Below are 18,484 nucleotides of genomic sequence, written 5' to 3'. Positions count from 1 at the left end.
TATCAATTATTATTAATTTCATTCTTTATTCTTTTTATTATTGTTTTACATTGTTTAAATCAATCTTTGTTTTAGTAAAAATAATTTTGGATTATCCCAACTCTATGGTGAAATCCGAAAAATTATTTTCACTTGTAATAATTAAAGAAAATTAAACTCTTTTAGCTTTCTCTAAAAATTGCATTTAAAAGATTCATTTAAACAATTTATTTTTTATTTTATTTATTATTTTTATAATTTTTATTTTTTAGCAAAAATTATTTTTTTTAAAAATCCCAACACTTTGGTGAAATTTAAATAATATTTTTGCTCGTAATAGAATTTATTTTCTTTAAATAATTATTATTATTAAATTTTTTATTTATATATTATATTTTTTAGATCTTTATTTTATTTCAGTTTCATTTTTATTCTATTTATTTATTTGTTTCTAAAGAAATAAAAATTATTACTAGTAATAATATAAAATAATAATAATAATAATAACAATAATATTATATAAAAAATAGCATAAAAAATAACATAAAATAAATCAAAATCAAAATCAAAATAGAAAATAAAAAGAAAAAGAAAAAGAAAAGGAAAAACCTACGAAACGGGTCGGGTCAGTGTACGGGTCCTGTGCGGGTCGGATTCGATCTAGACGTCCAAAACAACGTCGTTTTGGAGAGCCTATAAAAGGCTTGTTTCAGTTTTTTTTTTATTTTTTCTTTCCCCTCTCTTTTTACCCCAGAGCCCTTCTCTCTAAAATCCCGGCACACATCGTCGGCTGCCATGATAATCTAGGTTTTGGCCTGTCGTCATCGTGCACCGGTGGTTGAAAACTTCAATGGGGCGAAAAATTCAACGGTCACCGAAAATTTAAACTTTTCTAGATTTCGGTGTCGAAAAATTCAACAGTCGTCGAAAAATTCAAAATTTTTCAGTTTCCGACGACATAAAAAAATTTTCAAAAATTCCCCCAATAATCTTTTTTACTTTCTGAACACTTTTTCCAAGCCCATTTTTTTTAAAAAAAAATCTCAAACTTCCTAGATCAAGAATTTCATTCTCGAAATTTTTTTTTTTTTGTGTTTGCTATTTTTTTTATTGTGTGTTCCCCTTTTTTTGTTCTCTCTTTGTCCTTATGTTTTTGCAGAACTTAGCTTATTTATAGAGCTTTTGGGATTCAAGATCCAAGATCTTTTTGGATTTTTTTTTGTGAAAAATTTGTGTTTATCCGGTGACTTTTGGTCACCGAATTTTAGGCTGTCAAGTTAGGCAATGTCAGAAAGAAAATGTCACTCTAGCAGCTTGATTTCAACTGCCAGAGTTGAAACCAAAATATTTATTTTTTTATTTTTTCTTTTAAATTAATTAATTATTTAATAATATTAATATTAATATTAATAAAAAATACAATAGTTAAAATTGGTGTCTATAATTATCTTAGGTAATAAAATATAATCATAAATTATTTATCAAAGAATATAATAATAAAATAAGTATTAAATTAAATGACTAAAAATTTCATATTAAATAAAGATGCAATTCATAGCCCAATGACATATAGTATTTTAGTATAATATACAAATATTCACATAGTAATGTATACATAAATAAATATATATTTTTAATAATTATCTTTATAAAACTATTTTATCATTTTAATAATTATTTTGAACAATTAATTGAGAGGTTAGTATGATAATATAACACATTTGTTTTAGATAATATTTATACATATAAGTATAAAAAGTTATATAATTTATTCCATAATCTATATTGAATGATGATGTATTATGACAATTTCAAGTAATGTCCAACATTATGACTATTAGTTAAGTTAATTTAAATAACATGTTAAGGGATTGCAAATTTAAAATTAAAAACAGTATACTTATTCTACATCTTTCATGTACTTTATATATTTATTCTAAATATTTTATATACTTTATTTTATAAAAACAAATCATTATAATAAAATACACCTATCAATGACATATTTTATATATTTTATTTTATATCATATGATAATAAATTATATATTATAAATAAATATATAGGAGGTTAATAAGGTTTATAATAATGCAATCCAAATTCAAAATTTACTAGAATGTGTCCATTGTCTAGACATGTATAGTGATAAAATATTATATGATTTTATTTTATATCATATGATAAAATATTATAATTAAATAAAAAACAATATCAATAACCTATTTTATATTATTTATTTTATATTACATAATAACAATATAAAATTTCATAAAAGCAAAACAAAAAAATTATTCTAAATAACATTTATAGCAATAAAATATTATATAATTTTGTTTAAATAATATTATAAAATTTTAACCTTAAACTAAAAATATTATCAATTATAAAAAATATTATTCCAAATAACGTTTATTTTGTATATTGTAAATAAAATAGTAATTAATACCTTAAACTCTTTTAGACGTGACTAAGCCTACGATTAACATGGTATTAGAATGTTGTTTTTATTACAAAGTTCCCTAACTTTCCCATCCCTAATTTTAACCCTAAACTAAAACTAAAACTCCCTTTCTTATTTTTTATTTCCCCTAACTCATATCCCTCATGGAGCCACTCTCTATTTCTTCATTCTCGTCATTTTTTTAGGTGATTTATCTATTTATTTTTTGTTTTTTTGGGACTTTTCTTGATGTGTTTTCTCTACTGCAAAATCGTTTGTTGGAAGATCCTTGGCTTCTTTATTTTTTTGTTAAACATTTCTTGTTTACTTGTTCTTATTTCGACTTTACTTCCAGTTTGCTTATCGTTTGCTTATTTTGTGATTTAATACAATTTTAGGTTTACAGTTTACTAAAAATGTCAACTAGTAAAAATGTCAAGATTGTTGAGGAGAACTGCAAAAATACTACTACTGTATCTTCAGGGAATGTAGGTCCAAATTTATGAGATTCAAGTAAGACTAGGCCTACTTCATCTAAACCTCCATTAGAAGATTCAAGCACGAAACGCCCCGCCCCCCTGGCTCTCGCAAATTAACTTCAGAAGTTTAGGAACACTTTTAAAACAAAATTGAAAATGGAAAAATGGTGGGAATTTGCAATTATTGTAATAAAGTTTTTAAAGTTGGTGGCATTAATGGAACAACAGCTTTGAAAAATCATTTGGGTACTTGTTCAAGCAAAAAAAGTACAAGCATTGTTGAGTGCTTTGAAAAGCAAAAACAAATTAGTGCGGAGAAGAAAAATGATGGGAAGGTTCGTTTTGGAAATTTCACATTTGATCAAGATGCTTCAAGACATAAGCTGGCTTGAGCTATTATCTTGCATGAGTATCCTATTTCTATTGTTGATCATGTTGGTTTTAGGAAGTTTATTTCTAGTCTCCAGCCCCTTTTTAAGATGGTTTCTTGAAATACAATTAAAAAGGACATTCTCAAGAATTATAATTCAGAGAAGGCAAAGCTAATGGATGCGTTTGAGAAGTTGAGAAGCCGAATAGCAATTACAACAGATATGTGGACTTCGAACCAAAAAAAAGGTTACATGTCCATTACAACTCATTTTCTTAGTGACTCTTAGATGTTGCAAAGCTATATCTTAAGGTAAATAATTCTTTTTTATCCTTTAACATGTGTTATGAAATTCGTTACTGTCTCTATGAAAAACTATTAGCACATTAACTAATTGTTTAGGTTTTGAACATTTAGGTTTGTTTATGTGCCCACATCTCACACCATGGATGTTCTTACACAAGAACTAATGGCTATGTTGACTCAATGGAATATAAAGACTAAACTTTCTACTATCACTGTGAATAATTGCAGTACTAATGATAGTATGGTTTTTATCATAGCAGATAAGTTGTCTTCTGAACTTTTACTTGATGTGAAAATCTTTCATATGAAATGCTGTACACATATTTTGAATCTTATTGTGAAAGATGAATTATCTATAATCAAAGATAAAATTGATAATATTCGTGATAGTGTAGCATTTTGGTCAGCTAGTCCCTCTAAAGTGGAAAATTTTGAAGATGTGGCTCATCTAGATATGCCAAAAAAAATTGAGTCCTGATCGTAGAACAAAGTGAAAGTCAATTTATTTGATGCTTCGAACTACTTTAGGGTACAAAGATCTTTTTCCTAAATTGAAACTTAGGGATAAAAATTACAATGAAGTGCCTAGTGAGAAAGATTGGGAGATGGCATAAAATATTGCTGAGAAATTGGAAATTTTTTACAATGCCACATAATTGTTTTCTGAGACAAAGTATCTAACTGCCAATTCTTATTTTATTCAAATTTGTAAACTTTGAAATGGAAATGCTCTACTAATGATATAATTAGTGTAATGGCAAGGAAAATGTTTGACAAGTTTTGAGAAATATTAGAATACTATTCATATTGTGTTAGCTGTGGCAATTGTCATGGATCCTCGGCTTAAAATGAAAGTTGTGGAGTTTTATTTTCCTAAAATTTATGGTGGTGATGCAGACTTTGAAGTCCAACAAGTTAGGAAAACTTGTTATAATTCACTTCATAAATACCAATGTAAATCCTCTAAACCAAAATCAAGTGCTTCTTACGCTTCACCATCGACACCATCTTTTCAAGCATCAAGTTCCCCTACTTCTCAACAAGAAGATTTTTCCAAGTTGGTTGCATTTCTAAGTTCTTCTACTAGTACTCATGTGAAGTCACAATTGGATCACTATCTCGATGAGCCAGTTTTGCCATGGACTCAATCTTTTGATATTCTTAATTGGTGGAAGACAAATGGGATAAAGTATCCCACTTTGCAAATGATTACCAGAGACTTTCTTGCTATTCTTGGTTCTACAGTTGCATTGAAGTTGGCTTTTAGTACAAATGGGAGAGTAGTGACCAGCCACCGGAATAGGCTTCATCCAGACACATTAGAGGCATTGATGTGCTGCCAAAATTGGTTGAGAAATGAAACAGAAGGCAAATAATACGCTTGTTATACTTTTTTTTATTTATTTTCATTTGTTTTTTCAAAAATAAAATCTATTATGCCTCATCTCAAAAGTTACGTTAATATTTATATATTTTATTTGTGTAGGATCAAATTCAAGTGTTGATTCCACTAGCACATTTGTTGTTGAAGAAGAAGAATAATCTTTCATGAGTGGATGGAACTAAGTTTTATGGTTGTTTTTAATTTATAAAATGTTTCAAGTTGGATGTTTATTTATCAAATTATATTAGTGTGTTACTGTGTGTTAGTATTTTGAATAATTTACTGTGTTTAGATTTTTGGATAATTTGGATCATTTACTGTATTTAATTTCATAAACGGATATTTTAACGCATTCAAATATTTAATATTTAACGGATGGTGATTATTTAAGTGGATATGGATTTGGATAATAATGTTAAATTTAAACAGATAATTAAACAAATTCGGATATCATGAAAAATAAACGGATTCAAATATGGATATTTTCAAAATAACAAATATCTGCTCTGTTGCCATTTTTAGTTGCAACTTACTGCTTCTCATATTGATACTTTTACACGTGCTATAAGAGGATGAGGTACTTAGAGCTCTACTCTTTATGGTTGATTTTAAAGCACCAGGATCGGAAGGTTATCAGGAGGTTTTTTTATCAAGCAAATTTGGATGTTTTACGGGGTTTGATAAGTAACTTTGTCAAGCGAGCCTTTTTGACCGGTGGATTTAATGAAGCTTGTAACAAGGTCTTTTGGTTCTTTTTCCTAAAATTGAGCATCTTGAAATGGTATCAAATTTTGGGCCTATAAGTTTATGCAATGTTTTCGTGAAATTAATTTATAAAATCATTGTGGGTTGATTAATACATTCTTTTAAGAATATTATTTCTCCTATGTAATGGAGTTTCATTCCAGGACGGTGTAATACTGATAATATTGTGGTTGTTCAGGAAACAGTGCACTCCTTGGGAAGAAGAAAAAGGTAAGATGGGTTGTATTATGATGAAAGTTTATTAAAGAAAGCATATGACTGCATCAATTAGGATTTCCTGCGGTGGGTTCTAATGAATTTGGGGTTGCTACCATCTTTTATCTCTTAGATCATGTTCTGTGTCACATCTATATTTTAAAATGGTGAGCTTACCCTTTTTTTTTTTTCAAATCAATTAAAGGACCATGTCAAGGTGATCCACTTTTCCTTATCTCTTTGTTTTGTGTTTACAAAAGCTTTCAGATATTATTGATGCAACTTAAAGTGATACAATGTACGGTTATGGTGGATCGTTTGAAGAGGTTTTGCTCCTTTCAGGTTAGAAAGTGAGTTTTGAAAAATTAAAGCTCTTTACATCTGCAAATGTTTTAGAAAGTTTGATTGGTGTATTTGGCACTATTATTGGGATGCAACATTCTGCATTTTGGCAATTATCTTGGAGTTTCGATACATTGACCCCGTGTTACTGTGCAAACATACAGAGGCCTAGTAGAGAAGGCGAAGAACAGATTTAGTTCTTAAAAGGCAAAGTAGTTGTCTTTGGCTGACAGATCAGTTTTGGTTCAATCCGTTACCAATACTATTGCCAATTATACTATGTAAGCGGCAAAACTCTCTATTTTTGTTGCTGAGGAAATTGATGCTTTGAACAAGAATTCTTTGGGGCGGTCTTGGGGGGCTCTAGAAAGGTGGCATTGATCAAATGGGACAAAATTTTTGTAATAAAAGAGATGGACGTTTGGGCATTTGAAAGAATTTGGATATGAATATGGCTTCGCTAGCTAAACTTGGGTGGAGACTCGCAAAAAGGGACAATGGTTAATGGGCTAAGGTGGTACGTGCTAAATATTTGAAAAGTATACCTTTTTCCAGGCAAGCAAAAAACAAAAATATTCACATATTTGAAAGAGTATTTTATGGAGTAAAGATTTGATTGCTCAAGGATATGAGAAACTTGTTTTTAATGGAAACCAAACTTTCTTTTAGAGTGATAAGTGGTTAGGCAGCCAGTTTATTATGGTAAGATGTAGTCAAATAACATCTAAATTCGATGACATGTATTGTGTTAGTAATTATATGAACACGAGTGGTGGTTAGGATTGAAATAGAATTGGTGAGATTCCGCATGTGGTTTATGAGCAATTATGTTAATTTCATTTATATCAAGTAAAAGATCAACTTATTCGGTTGGTTGCTTATTGTAGCTTGGGATTGAGGATTTTAAAGATTGATTATTGAATCTGATTCTTTGTATGAATGATCCTTTATACCATGTTATTTGCCAATGTTAGCAGCTATTCAGTAGAGATTGGGATTGCAAAATTCATCATATTTATAGGGAGGCAAATTTTTAATGACTGGTTGGGCTTTCAGTCGAAATGAGTCTTAATTTGTGGTAGATGATCCTCTTATTGGAGTTGTCAAATTCATGCAGGAAGACTTATTAAGGGTAACAAGGCCTGGGGTGTCTAGATTGTAATGATATTTTCCATCGTCTGCACCAAAACAAAAAAAATCTAATGTCGTAACGGTTTTGTGTCCGTTCGATAAATTTGAAAACGAAATAAAAAAAATAATGGAGTCACCATCAATCTTTTTTTCGTTAGGTGCGATTGATCACCTATTAAAACATATCGTTTTAATGAAATCTTAAAATTAATTAAAATTTATTAAAAAGATAATTTTAGGGTTTGCGCAACAGTCTGGGTTCGGGAGTCGGTTACGTGTGGGGAAGGATTAGCACCCCCACAGCACCCGTTAAGAACGATACCAATTAACTACATGTTATCCTTCGATTTTAATAAAAACAGTCTTATTTTCGGTGTTCGAAAAATAATTTCTTTGATTTTTTATTTATTAGAAAAAAAATTTTATTCTCGAGAAAAATAAATTAAAACTTTTTTATTGAAATAATTTTTAAAATGTTCCAATACGTTGGTATCATTAGAAGAATTTTTTCTCACCTAGAGATTTCTTAGGCATCGCTTCTCGAAATACCTTAGAATCTCATCCCCAGAAGCTCAAATTTACTTTTCGTAAAAAATGTCATGCATGCAATGCAAAATGTTATCATGTTGGTGCACACATTTTATTCTCCTTTGTTAAAAATTTTATTAATTATTTTATTAATATTTATTTTTAATTTTGAAGAAAAAAAAGAATTTTTATTGTATTGAAGTTTTTCTATAAATATTTCAATACATTGCTAATATTTTAAAACAATCTTCTTACCTAGGGATTGCATCTATACTCGAAATACTTTTGGAATCCCATCATTGGATAAAATTTTCTTTTTTCTTATTTATATTATTATTTTAATAAATTAATTAATTTTTATTTATTGTTAATAAAAAGAAAATTTTTATTGTATTGAAAAATTTTTATAAATACTCCAATACACAGGTAGTATTTAAAAAAAATTCTTCTCACCTAAAGATTTTATAGGCATCACTACTCGGAATACCTTTAAATCTCATCATTGGATAAAATTCTCTTGTCTTATTTTTTTATCAATTTTATATTATTAAATACTATAAAAATTTATTTTGATAAATTTAAACATTTTTACATGCATAAATAATAATAATAATAATAATAATAATAATTAAAATAACAAAAATAATATATAAAAAATATTTTTTACCTGAACCGGACCGATCAAAGGTCCGATCAATGCGAGTCTGGTCGGATCGACGACTCGGTTCGGTCTGGCGATTCAGCGGTTCAAGCGCGGTCTGGTTCAGTCTGGTCCGATTCAGATGGATCAGTTAGGGGCTGAAAGATAAACGGGTCGTCGAGTCGGGTACGCGGACCTCGGGTCGGGTCACGGGTCAACACATGGATCCTCAAGTCTCAAAAAGACGTCGTTTTGAGCATTATTGAAACGACTTCGTTTTGGGTTTAGTCTTCTATATAAAAGTCAAAAAAAAATTTTCATTCATTCTTTTGCTTCAAAAGAAAAAAAAACTTTCATTTATTTTCAGCCAAAAAAAAATCATCAGCCAGCCCACGCCTTCGTCGCCGTTCGCCGGTCACCAGCCATCGTCACTGGTGGTCGAAAAATCCTAAAAATTGCTAAAACGTTCTCCTTGACATGCGTTTTCTGGATCCGATATCTTTTTTACCGAAAACAGCCCCGATCAATGTAGATCGGGGCTCAAAGTTTTGGTTTTTTTTTAAATTGATTGACTTTTTCTAGGTATTTTCTTTGTTGCAAGGGCTTTTCTGGCATTGGGTTCCTCCCTACGGGGAGAACTGTGTGGTTTTTATTTTATTTTTTTTCTTGTTTGGTTTTTTTGTTTTGGTGTTAGGGTTGTTTACATTTTTAGCTTCTGTGTCTGAGAGGTTTTTTTTTTACGAAATAAGCTAGGGTTTTTGTGAACGGATCCCCTTCTAGAAAGAGAGGAAGCTAAGGTCTTTATAGAACCAGACGTATGTTCGAAAAATTGGTCTAAGAGTCTGTAGGTGTGGCTGTAGGTGTCTGTAACGCGTGGTTGTAGGGGTGGCGAAGGTCATAGGGTGGCTGGTTTGATGGGACTGGTCTGGTGGCTAAATGGGGCTGTTGGGGCCAATGGTGCCACCATTTTCTAGCTTTTTTTTTTTGTCTTTCTCTTTTTTTTTAATTATTATTATTATTATTATTATTATTATTATTATTAAAATTATTATTAATATTAAACTGGAAATAAAGACAGTAGACCCGAACAAAATCGATGTCTACAGCTGTCCCTCTTTGCCTATTTTTGAGAATCAGGAATAAGGCAAAGACAAACACAATGATTTTGTTCAGAAGCAATATTGTGGACTTCTCAAAAGTTTTTTTTCTTTTTCTTTATTTTTTTTTGCTTTGTTGTTTTTATTTTTTATTTATTATATATATATTTTTTAAAAGCTCCTCTCAGTAGAGGCTCAATAACTTTAAAATTCTCTTGAAAAAGCTCATCTCAGTAAAGGCTTAACAACTTTAAAATTCTCTTAAAAAAACTCTTCTCAGCAGAGGCTCAACAACTTTAAAAAATCTCATTTTGGAAAAGCTCATCTCAGTAGAGACTCAACAATTTTAAAATTCTCATCTTGAAAAAGCTCCTCTCAGTAAAGGCTCAACAACTTTAAAATTCTCGTTTTGGAAAAGCTCCTCTCAGCAAAGGCTCCACAACTTTAAAAAAAAATTCTCATCTTTAAAAAGGCTCCTCTCAACAAAGACTCAACAACTTTAAAATCTTTTCATCTATTTTCAAATTTGAGTTCTCATCTTTGAACAAGTAAATTTTCTTTTTTTTGATTCTTTTGTTTGATCATTGTCTTTACCAAAATCTTTGTTTTTCATTAAAAAATGGAAATTTTCTATCTTTGTTACAACTTCTCATGGATGCATGTATTGAGTGCTTTAAATGCAATGCATGTAATGCAATCAAAATTATGCATTGTAGTAAAAAGGTTCTCAAAATCTCTCATTTTTTATTTTTTTTATCTAAATTCTTAACAATTGCTATATAACCAATCTGTTTTTAATTTTGACCATTTTATTCTTCATTTTTCTTCTTCTAAAGTCTGCAACATCAATGTCTTGTCATGCTTTTCTCATCCTTTTTCATTTGCCTTTGTCAACTTTAAATAGTAATGTTGAGATATTTCATGTTTGTTTTTTTTTTTTCATCATTTTAAGTTCAAGACAAACAAAATGCAATCACACATTTCTCTTATTCACTTATATGATGAACAAAAATATCAAAAAAGGATAAAGAATGGACAGGTATTGTTTTCAAAGAAGAGATAGCATATTTCATTTGGCAAAGTGTTTGAGTTGAAACAAAGGTGTCTAAATAATTATTACAAGATAATCATGAACAACATATTCCCAGAATCTTTCTCTAAAACTAAATCAGATGACTTCCTTGATTTTTTAGAGCTCATCAAACTATACTTGCCCCTGTGTTGTGGGATCTTCTTCTGATGATGCTTCTCTTTCATATCCAAGCCACATTTTCAGGTTTTCAGCTTAGATAAGTCATCATTTTTTCTCTTTCTTTTTTTTTCTTCTTTTTTTTTAAGCAAAATATTTTTTCACAACATCTGAATTTATTGGAGTAGGCAAATCACCTCCGTCCATCTCTACCAAAATTAATGCCCTATCAGAAAATGCATTTTTCACCACATACAGGCCTTCTCAATTTGGTGTTCATTTTCCTCGATTATCATATTGATTTGGAAGGATTCTTTTTAGCACTAAGTCTCCTTTTCTAAAGCAACGGGGATGAATTTTCTTGTCACATGTTCTCATCATCCTTTTTTTATATAATTGACCATGATAAAATGCTGACAATCTTTTCTCTTTAATGAGGTTTAACTGCTCGTAGCGATTTCAAACCTATTCTGCTTCCTCTAACTCTACCTCTATCAGGACTCTCAGTGAGAGAATTTTTACTTTGATCGATAGCACAGCTTTTATTTTATATACCAAAGAGAATGAAGTGACCCCGGTAGATGTTTAGACTAATGTTCTATAAGCATGCAAAGCAAAAGGTAACTTCTCATGCCAATCTTTGTAAGTTTCATTCATTTTCTCTAGAATTCTTTTAATATTCAGACGATACGGTGCTGAATTACGATGACGGATCTTGAACTGAGTGCATACTTCATTCATCATTTTGTTGTTCAAGTTTTTGGCATTATCAGAAATAATTATCTCTGAAAGCCCATATCTGCATATTATCTCCCTTTTTATGAACCTAAATACCACAGATCAGGTCACGCTAGCATATGATGTAGTTTTTATCCACTTAGTGAAGTAATCAATCATCACAAAAATGAATCTATGCCCATTCGAAGCTTTTGGAGTGATGGGACCAATGACATCCATGCCTCACATAGAGAATGACCACGGAGGAGCCAGAATGTTTAATGTTGATGTGGACCATGAATCTTGTCAGCATAAATCTGACATTTATGACATCTTCTAGCATAATCAATACAGTCACCCTCTATTGTCAACCAATAATAGTCAACCTTCATAATTTGTCTAGCCATCATATGACCATTTGCATGTGCCCCACAAACTCCATCATGCACTTCTTCAATAATCTTCTTTGCTTCAATTGCATTTACACATCTTAAGAGTACTTGATCTTGACCTCTTTTGTAAAAGATATCTTCATCAATGAAAAAACTCATAGCCAATCTTCTGATAGTCCTCTTATCATTTTTTGTTGTATGTTCTGGGTATTGCTGGCTTTTAATGTATTGCATGATATCATGATACCATGGCCTACTATCAACTTCTTTTTCAACACCTGATCAATGTGCTGGTACATCCTTCACATCCAGCTTGATTGGTTGGATTTCAGTATTTGCATATATTTTAATTATTACAGCTAGAGTAGCCAGTGCATCAGCAATTTGGTTTTTCTCTCTTAGTAGATGCTCAAATTGAACTTTTTTAAATTGTTTGACCAACTCAGAGATGTATTTATGGTATCGGATCAACTTCAAGTTTCTTGTCTCCCATTCACCTCGTAACTGATAAATAACTAAAGCTAAATCTCCAAACACATCTAACACTTTGATCTTCTTTTCAATTGTTGCTTGTAAACCCATAACACAGGCCTTATATTCAGCCACATTGTTTGTGTAATTAAAATTTAACCTAGTTATGATGGGGTAATAATGCCCATCATGAGATATCAAAATTACCCCAATACCAGACCCAAAGCATTAGTAGCACCATCAAAATACATCTTTCATGATTTTTCAATAGGTTTATTTTCTTCAATAGCCATCACATCCTTATCAGGAAAATATAATTTCATTGGCTCATAATCTTCGATTGCACGATCAGTAAGAAATTCAGCTATTGCACTCCCTTTAATAGCCTTTTGAGTCACATGAATGATATCATATTCTGAAAACATAACTTGCCACCGTGCTATTCTTCCTGTTAATAAGGGCTTTTCGAAGATATACTTAATAAGATCCAGCTTTGCTATGAGCCAAATAGTGTGATAAAGCATGTATTATCTAAGCCTTCGAGCTGTCTAGGTTAATGCATAACACATCTTCTCTAATGGTGAATACTTGGACTCATAATCAGTGAATTTCGTACTTAAGTAGTAAATTTCTCGTTCTTTCTTATCAGTTTCATCTCTTTGTCCCAGCACACATCCTATTGAATTTTCATACACTGTCAAGTACAAAATCAAAGGTTTTCTTAGCATTAATGGCACCAACACAGGTGGATTTGACAAGTATTCTTTGATCTTATCAAAAGCTTCTTGGCATTCATCATTCCATTCTCTAGGATCATATTTTCTAAGAAGCTTGAAAATAGGATCACACTTATAAGTGAGTTGAGAGATGAAACGAGCAATATAGTTTAATCTTCCTAAGAAACCTCGTACTTCTTTTGAAGTATGAGGAGGAGATAAGTTTTGGATGACTTGTATCTTATCTGGATCAACTTCGATTCTTTTTTCACTAACTACAAAGCCCAATAATTTTCCTGATTTGGCTCCAAATGTACATTTGACAAGATTCAACTTCAACTGAAATCTTCTCAACCTGTCGAACAGCTTTTTAAGATTGACTACATGATTTTCTCCTTCACGAGATTTTATGATCATATATCTACATATACTTCTATCTCTTTATGCATCATATCATGAAAAAGAGTCTTCATTACTCTTTGATAAGTAGCACCAGTATTTTTCAACCTAAAAGGCATGACTCAATGTTTCCCACATGATCACAAATATGGTTTTCTCTATATCATCTTGAGCCATTTTGATCTGATTATAGCCTGAGAAGCCATCCATAAAGGAAAATATGGAGTGCCTAGCAATATTATCTACTAGAGTATCGATATAGGGCAGAAAAAAGTTATCCTTGAGATTTCCCTATTTAGTCTCGATAATTGACACATATTCTCATTTTTCCATTCTTCTTGAGAACTGGTACTATGTTAGCTACCCATTCAGGATATTTTACCACCTTTAAAAATCCTGCATCAAATTACTTTTTTACCTCATTTTTAATTTTTAACAAAATCTCTGGTTTTATGCGCCTTAGCTTTTGTTGTACTGGTTTAAATTCTAGTTTCAAAGGAAACTTATGTTCTACAATATCAATACTGAGTCCTAGCATATCTTGGTAAGACCATGCGAACACATCCACATATTCTCGGAGTAGCTCTTCTAGCTTCTGCCTTTCAGCTGGTAAAAGGGATGTATCAACTTTGACCTCTTTTTTGTTTTCACCATCTTTCAAATTTATTGATTCGATAATTTTTTGGTGGGGTTCAATTGGCTTATCTTCATGTTTCATTAATTTTAACAAATCAAGAGGCAGTGTGTAATTATCCGAATCTTTCTTATTATCAAGTTCATTAACATGAATTAAGTTTTCAAAATCAAATCCAAGATTATTGCCATAATTATCTTCATGTTCATTATTTGAGACCTTGTAAAAGGGTAAAATGAAGAGAATATTGGCAAACAAAAATGGAATGACAAAAAAATGATGGAAAAAGTAAATAAAAAGCAAAATGAAGATGAAAATAATAGAAAAAATAAGGATGCATCTTCTAAGTCTTTTATTAAAACGACAAACATAAAGACACCACAAAATATCATCCAATGCTTATAAAAATAATTAGAGATTTAAAGTTTCATATTACTTTTTAGAAGTTTTAAAGACAACAGGCAGCTCTACTACTTTCCAGTTATTTAGCTCAAAATTTACAAGACAAGAGTGCACGAACAACTCTTCATCTCGACTCTTTTTTTCTTCGTCATCTACCATTTGAATGGCTAGCTCAAAAAACTTTTCCATAAATCCTACATTTAGGGCTGTAGGTAGATCTAGGTAAATATATCCTCCTGAACGAAAAGAATCATAAAGGTATGAAATGACCATAGGCTCTAACTTTGGCTCATATCCCCCAAGATTAGCCATCATCTTATTTTTTTTTCATTCACCATTCTCACATTGTCCCTTCTTGTTGGCTTATACCTTAAGCCAAATCTGTCTTTCTTGTCATGTATGACCAATGGCTTCGTGATTCATTGCAGGTTCTTCCCAAGTCCAGCTCTAGGTCACCATCCCATCTTGATAAGCTATTTGACAATCATTTCAGTTGTCGTAGACAAGTGTGACGAATATAGTTTAGATCCCTCAACCACATATGTTGCGTTAGCAATCTCGAAAGATCTATATGAGCATTTTAGGGCTTCATCTGTTGTTTCTACATAAAGAGTATTTACTGGTTGGGTAACCAATAAATCTTCTTCTCCTACTACACATATTAATTTTCCATCAACAATGAATTTGACTTTCTGATGTAATGAGGATGGAATAACACCTGTCATATGGATCCATAGTCTATCCACTAAGCAACTGTATAAAGGAGAAATATCCATAACTTGGAATTTCACATTGAAAATGCATGGGCCAATATGCAATGGCATTTCTATATCTCCCAATACCTCTCTTCGAGTCTCGTCGAAGGCTCAAATTATCATATGACTAGGTTTCATATAAAATTCATCAACATAGAGTTTTGCTAGAGTAGTCATAGGCATAACATTAATGGATTAGCCATTATCAATTAAAACCTTTGCTATTATATGACTTTTACATTTAACAGTAATGTGGAGAGCCTTGGTATTTTCACGACCTTCGGGAGGAATCTATTCATCACTAAAAGAGATATAGTTTGTAATTACCATATTGCCAATAAGCTGATCCACATATTCAACAGAAGCATTGTAAGACACATATGCTTGATTTAACACTTTCAACAGAGCATTACAGTGTGACTCTGAGCTAAGTAATAACGACAATAGTGAAATTCTAGTTGGCATCTTGTTTAACTGTTCTACCATGCTATACTCGTTATGTTTTATTAGCTTTAAAAATTCACAAGCTTCACTCTCAGAGGCTGACTTTTGAAATTTATTTTCTGGGGCTATGATAGGATTATTCAGACTTTTCTCTTCTTCTCTTACCTTTGCTTTCTCTTTCTTAGCTTTTTCTAAATCTTTTGGAGTAGAACATCTCTTACTTCAGGTCATGCCTCCTACACCTGTTATGTTTATAGTATCTGGATTGACTATGATATTACAATCATACTTTCACGGTATTGCTTTATCATTCTGATATGAAAAAAGATCAGGAACTTTAATTGTCACCACTAATCAGGAGATGAGCTTTTCTAGCTTTAATGTCGACTTTTCATCATAATAGATAGTTATCGATCTTTGTATAAACTTATTCTTTGAATCAATGGTAGACACTTCAGCTTTTGCCAACTCTTTTGTCTCTTGATAAAACTCCATTCGACCCATATCTATTAATTTTTGCACCTCTTGATAAAATTGATGACAATTCTTGATAGAATGCCCTAGAACACCTCTGTGATAATTACAGCTTTCAGTTGAATTAATCACTTTAGAGTAATTTTGAGGTTCTATTGGCTTCAACATATCAGCTTTGACCAAGGCTTCAAACACTTTAGCCATGAGAGTTTTGACAACTTATATTCTTCTTTTCATATAGCTTGTTTGCCCATTAACCAAAGCATTTATTAATGGCCTAGTATGATTCGGTAGAGGGTTCTTATTAACATTTGAAGTCCCTTATTGGTTGGTATCAAAGTTTAACACCCCTTCATTGATTAACCCTTGCACTTTACGTTTCAAAGTAGTACAGTTTTCAATGGAATGACCTGGATTCCCATAGTGATAATCACAATGTGAATTGAGGTCATACCATTTGAGAAACGAAGGTTTCAAAGGTTTAACAATAACAGGAGCAAGTAAATGTTTCTTAATAAGTCGGAGATACAAATCTGTGTATGTCATGGAAATAAGATCGATTTTAGGTATTTCTTAGGGCTCTTGGACCATTATTAGGTCTTTATTTTGGTCTTGTAGGTACAATAAGACGATTATAAGAATAGGTGGATGTTCGAAAAGATGGCTGAAAATGGGATGGATAAGCTGGTGGTTATAGTGGTTAGTATAGTTGATATGGATGAGGGATGGATTTAACATTGTTTATGGAAGGGTAATGGGTTTGGTAGACTAGTACAGAGTAAGACGTAAAACCTCTGAACTGTTGCCCCACATAGTTTATTGTTTGGGCTTCATTTTCTCTTTTTTTGGAGCTCCACCTTTTTTTTCTCCACTTGTCTCTTCTGTATCGAGCTTGCCATTCTTTATAGCACTTTTAATAATCTCACCCGATATCACCAATCTATAAAGTTTTTGGTTGCATTGCCTATCAATCTCTTATAGTATGCTGCTTTCAGAGTATTCACAAGTAAAACAGTTATCTTTTTCTCGATGAGAAGAGGTTGAACTTGTGTAACTATGTCTCTCCATCTTGTGCATACTCTTTGAAGTTTTCAGTTGCTTTTTTTTTATACTTTGTAGAGATAGACGATCTGGAACCAGATTTATGACATACCGATATTGTGTAAAGAACGCCTTTGTAAGCTCTTGTCAAGAACAAATACGAGTCCTATCTAATTGAACATACCATTTAGCTACAGAACTCGTAAGACTATCTTGAAATATGTGCATTAACAACTTTTCATCGTGAGCATGTGCTGCCATCTTTCAACAATACATGGTGATATAGGTCATCGAGCATTTTATGCCATCATATTTTTTAAATTTAAAGATCTTGAATTTAGGCGAAATGACCACATCATAGACTAAACAAAGCTCGATTGCATTTGTGGAACCATAAAAATTCATTCCTTCCACTGCTCTAAGCCTTTCTTCTAATAACTTCATCTTTTTCTAAGCACTATTATCTTTCACTTTTTTAGATATCTTTATCCCTAGCTTTTCTCTTTCTTTAAGATCATCCAAATCAGGAACTAGGATTGGCTCAGATGATTTTTCCATCATAACAAGATTAACAAAATTTTGAAATTGTCCCAGAGTAGGTGTGGATGTCATTCCTAGATAAAGATGGGGATATCCACCAGAAATAAGAATTTATACTCTAGTTTCTTGAGAAGGTTGAGTCGGTTATGGCTCAAACCCTAGAGGGTAAACAGGATCCACCATGTCTGACGATTGCTCTTGAAAGCTGAGATTTTTTTTCACCGCTTTTTCTTTATCAAGTTTTTTGAGCATATCCATTATTGTACTGAGATCTCCTCTTAGTTCTTCTTGAGCTTTCTCAATTCTCTCAAATCGACTGATCTGTTCTTGTTCCATAATTCTTGTTTGAGTCCTGGTGTTATATGAATGGCCAGTAGGTTGAGTCAAAATTTTTGAAGGGCGAGCTATTCTTGAACCTTTATTACCATAAAATTTTTAGAAAAATCAAAATACCATGCATTGAAAATTTTATTTTTTTTTAAATTAAAAAAAAAACAAAAATAGTGCAAATGATGCATGAATGCAAGTGAAAAATATTTACTCTTGGACAAATTTCAATACTAGAAATTTTCATTGATTCCATACAACTTTGATTACATGAGATTTATCATCCTATAATTATATCCATAAAAGCATTTGACTTGCTCATAATGG

At 31.3% G+C, this 18,484-nt stretch overlaps 1 protein-coding gene across 1 annotated transcript; it reads left to right on the top strand.

Moving 5' to 3' along the window:
* The first annotated feature begins 4,404 nt into the window (after positions 1–4,404).
* LOC149514652 (zinc finger BED domain-containing protein DAYSLEEPER-like) lies at positions 4,405–5,116 on the top strand. Its single transcript, XM_089744228.1, has 2 exons — positions 4,405–4,942; positions 5,061–5,116. The coding sequence occupies exons 1-2, from the start codon at positions 4,405–4,407 to the stop codon at positions 5,114–5,116; spliced, it is 594 nt and encodes a 197-aa protein (XP_089600354.1).
* The last annotated feature ends 13,368 nt before the right edge of the window (positions 5,117–18,484 follow it).

The sequence above is a fragment of the Durio zibethinus genome, chromosome 15 (assembly GCF_047325235.1).
Source record: "Durio zibethinus cultivar Kanyao isolate XHJ-2024 chromosome 15, ASM4732523v1, whole genome shotgun sequence".
Taxonomy (NCBI): Eukaryota; Viridiplantae; Streptophyta; class Magnoliopsida; order Malvales; family Malvaceae; genus Durio; species Durio zibethinus.
The sequence above is the reverse complement of the archived record's forward strand: the minus strand, read 5'-3'. Positions and strand labels throughout refer to the sequence as shown.

Coding starts and splice junctions, on each gene's coding strand:
- LOC149514652 (XM_089744228.1), top strand. CDS start 4,405: ATGGATCCTCGGCTTAAAATGAAAGTTGTGGAGTTTTATTTTCCTAAA. Junction 4,943..5,060: donor GTTGAGAAATGAAACAGAAG/GCAAATAATACG, acceptor TTATTTGTGTAG/GATCAAATTCAAGTGTTGAT.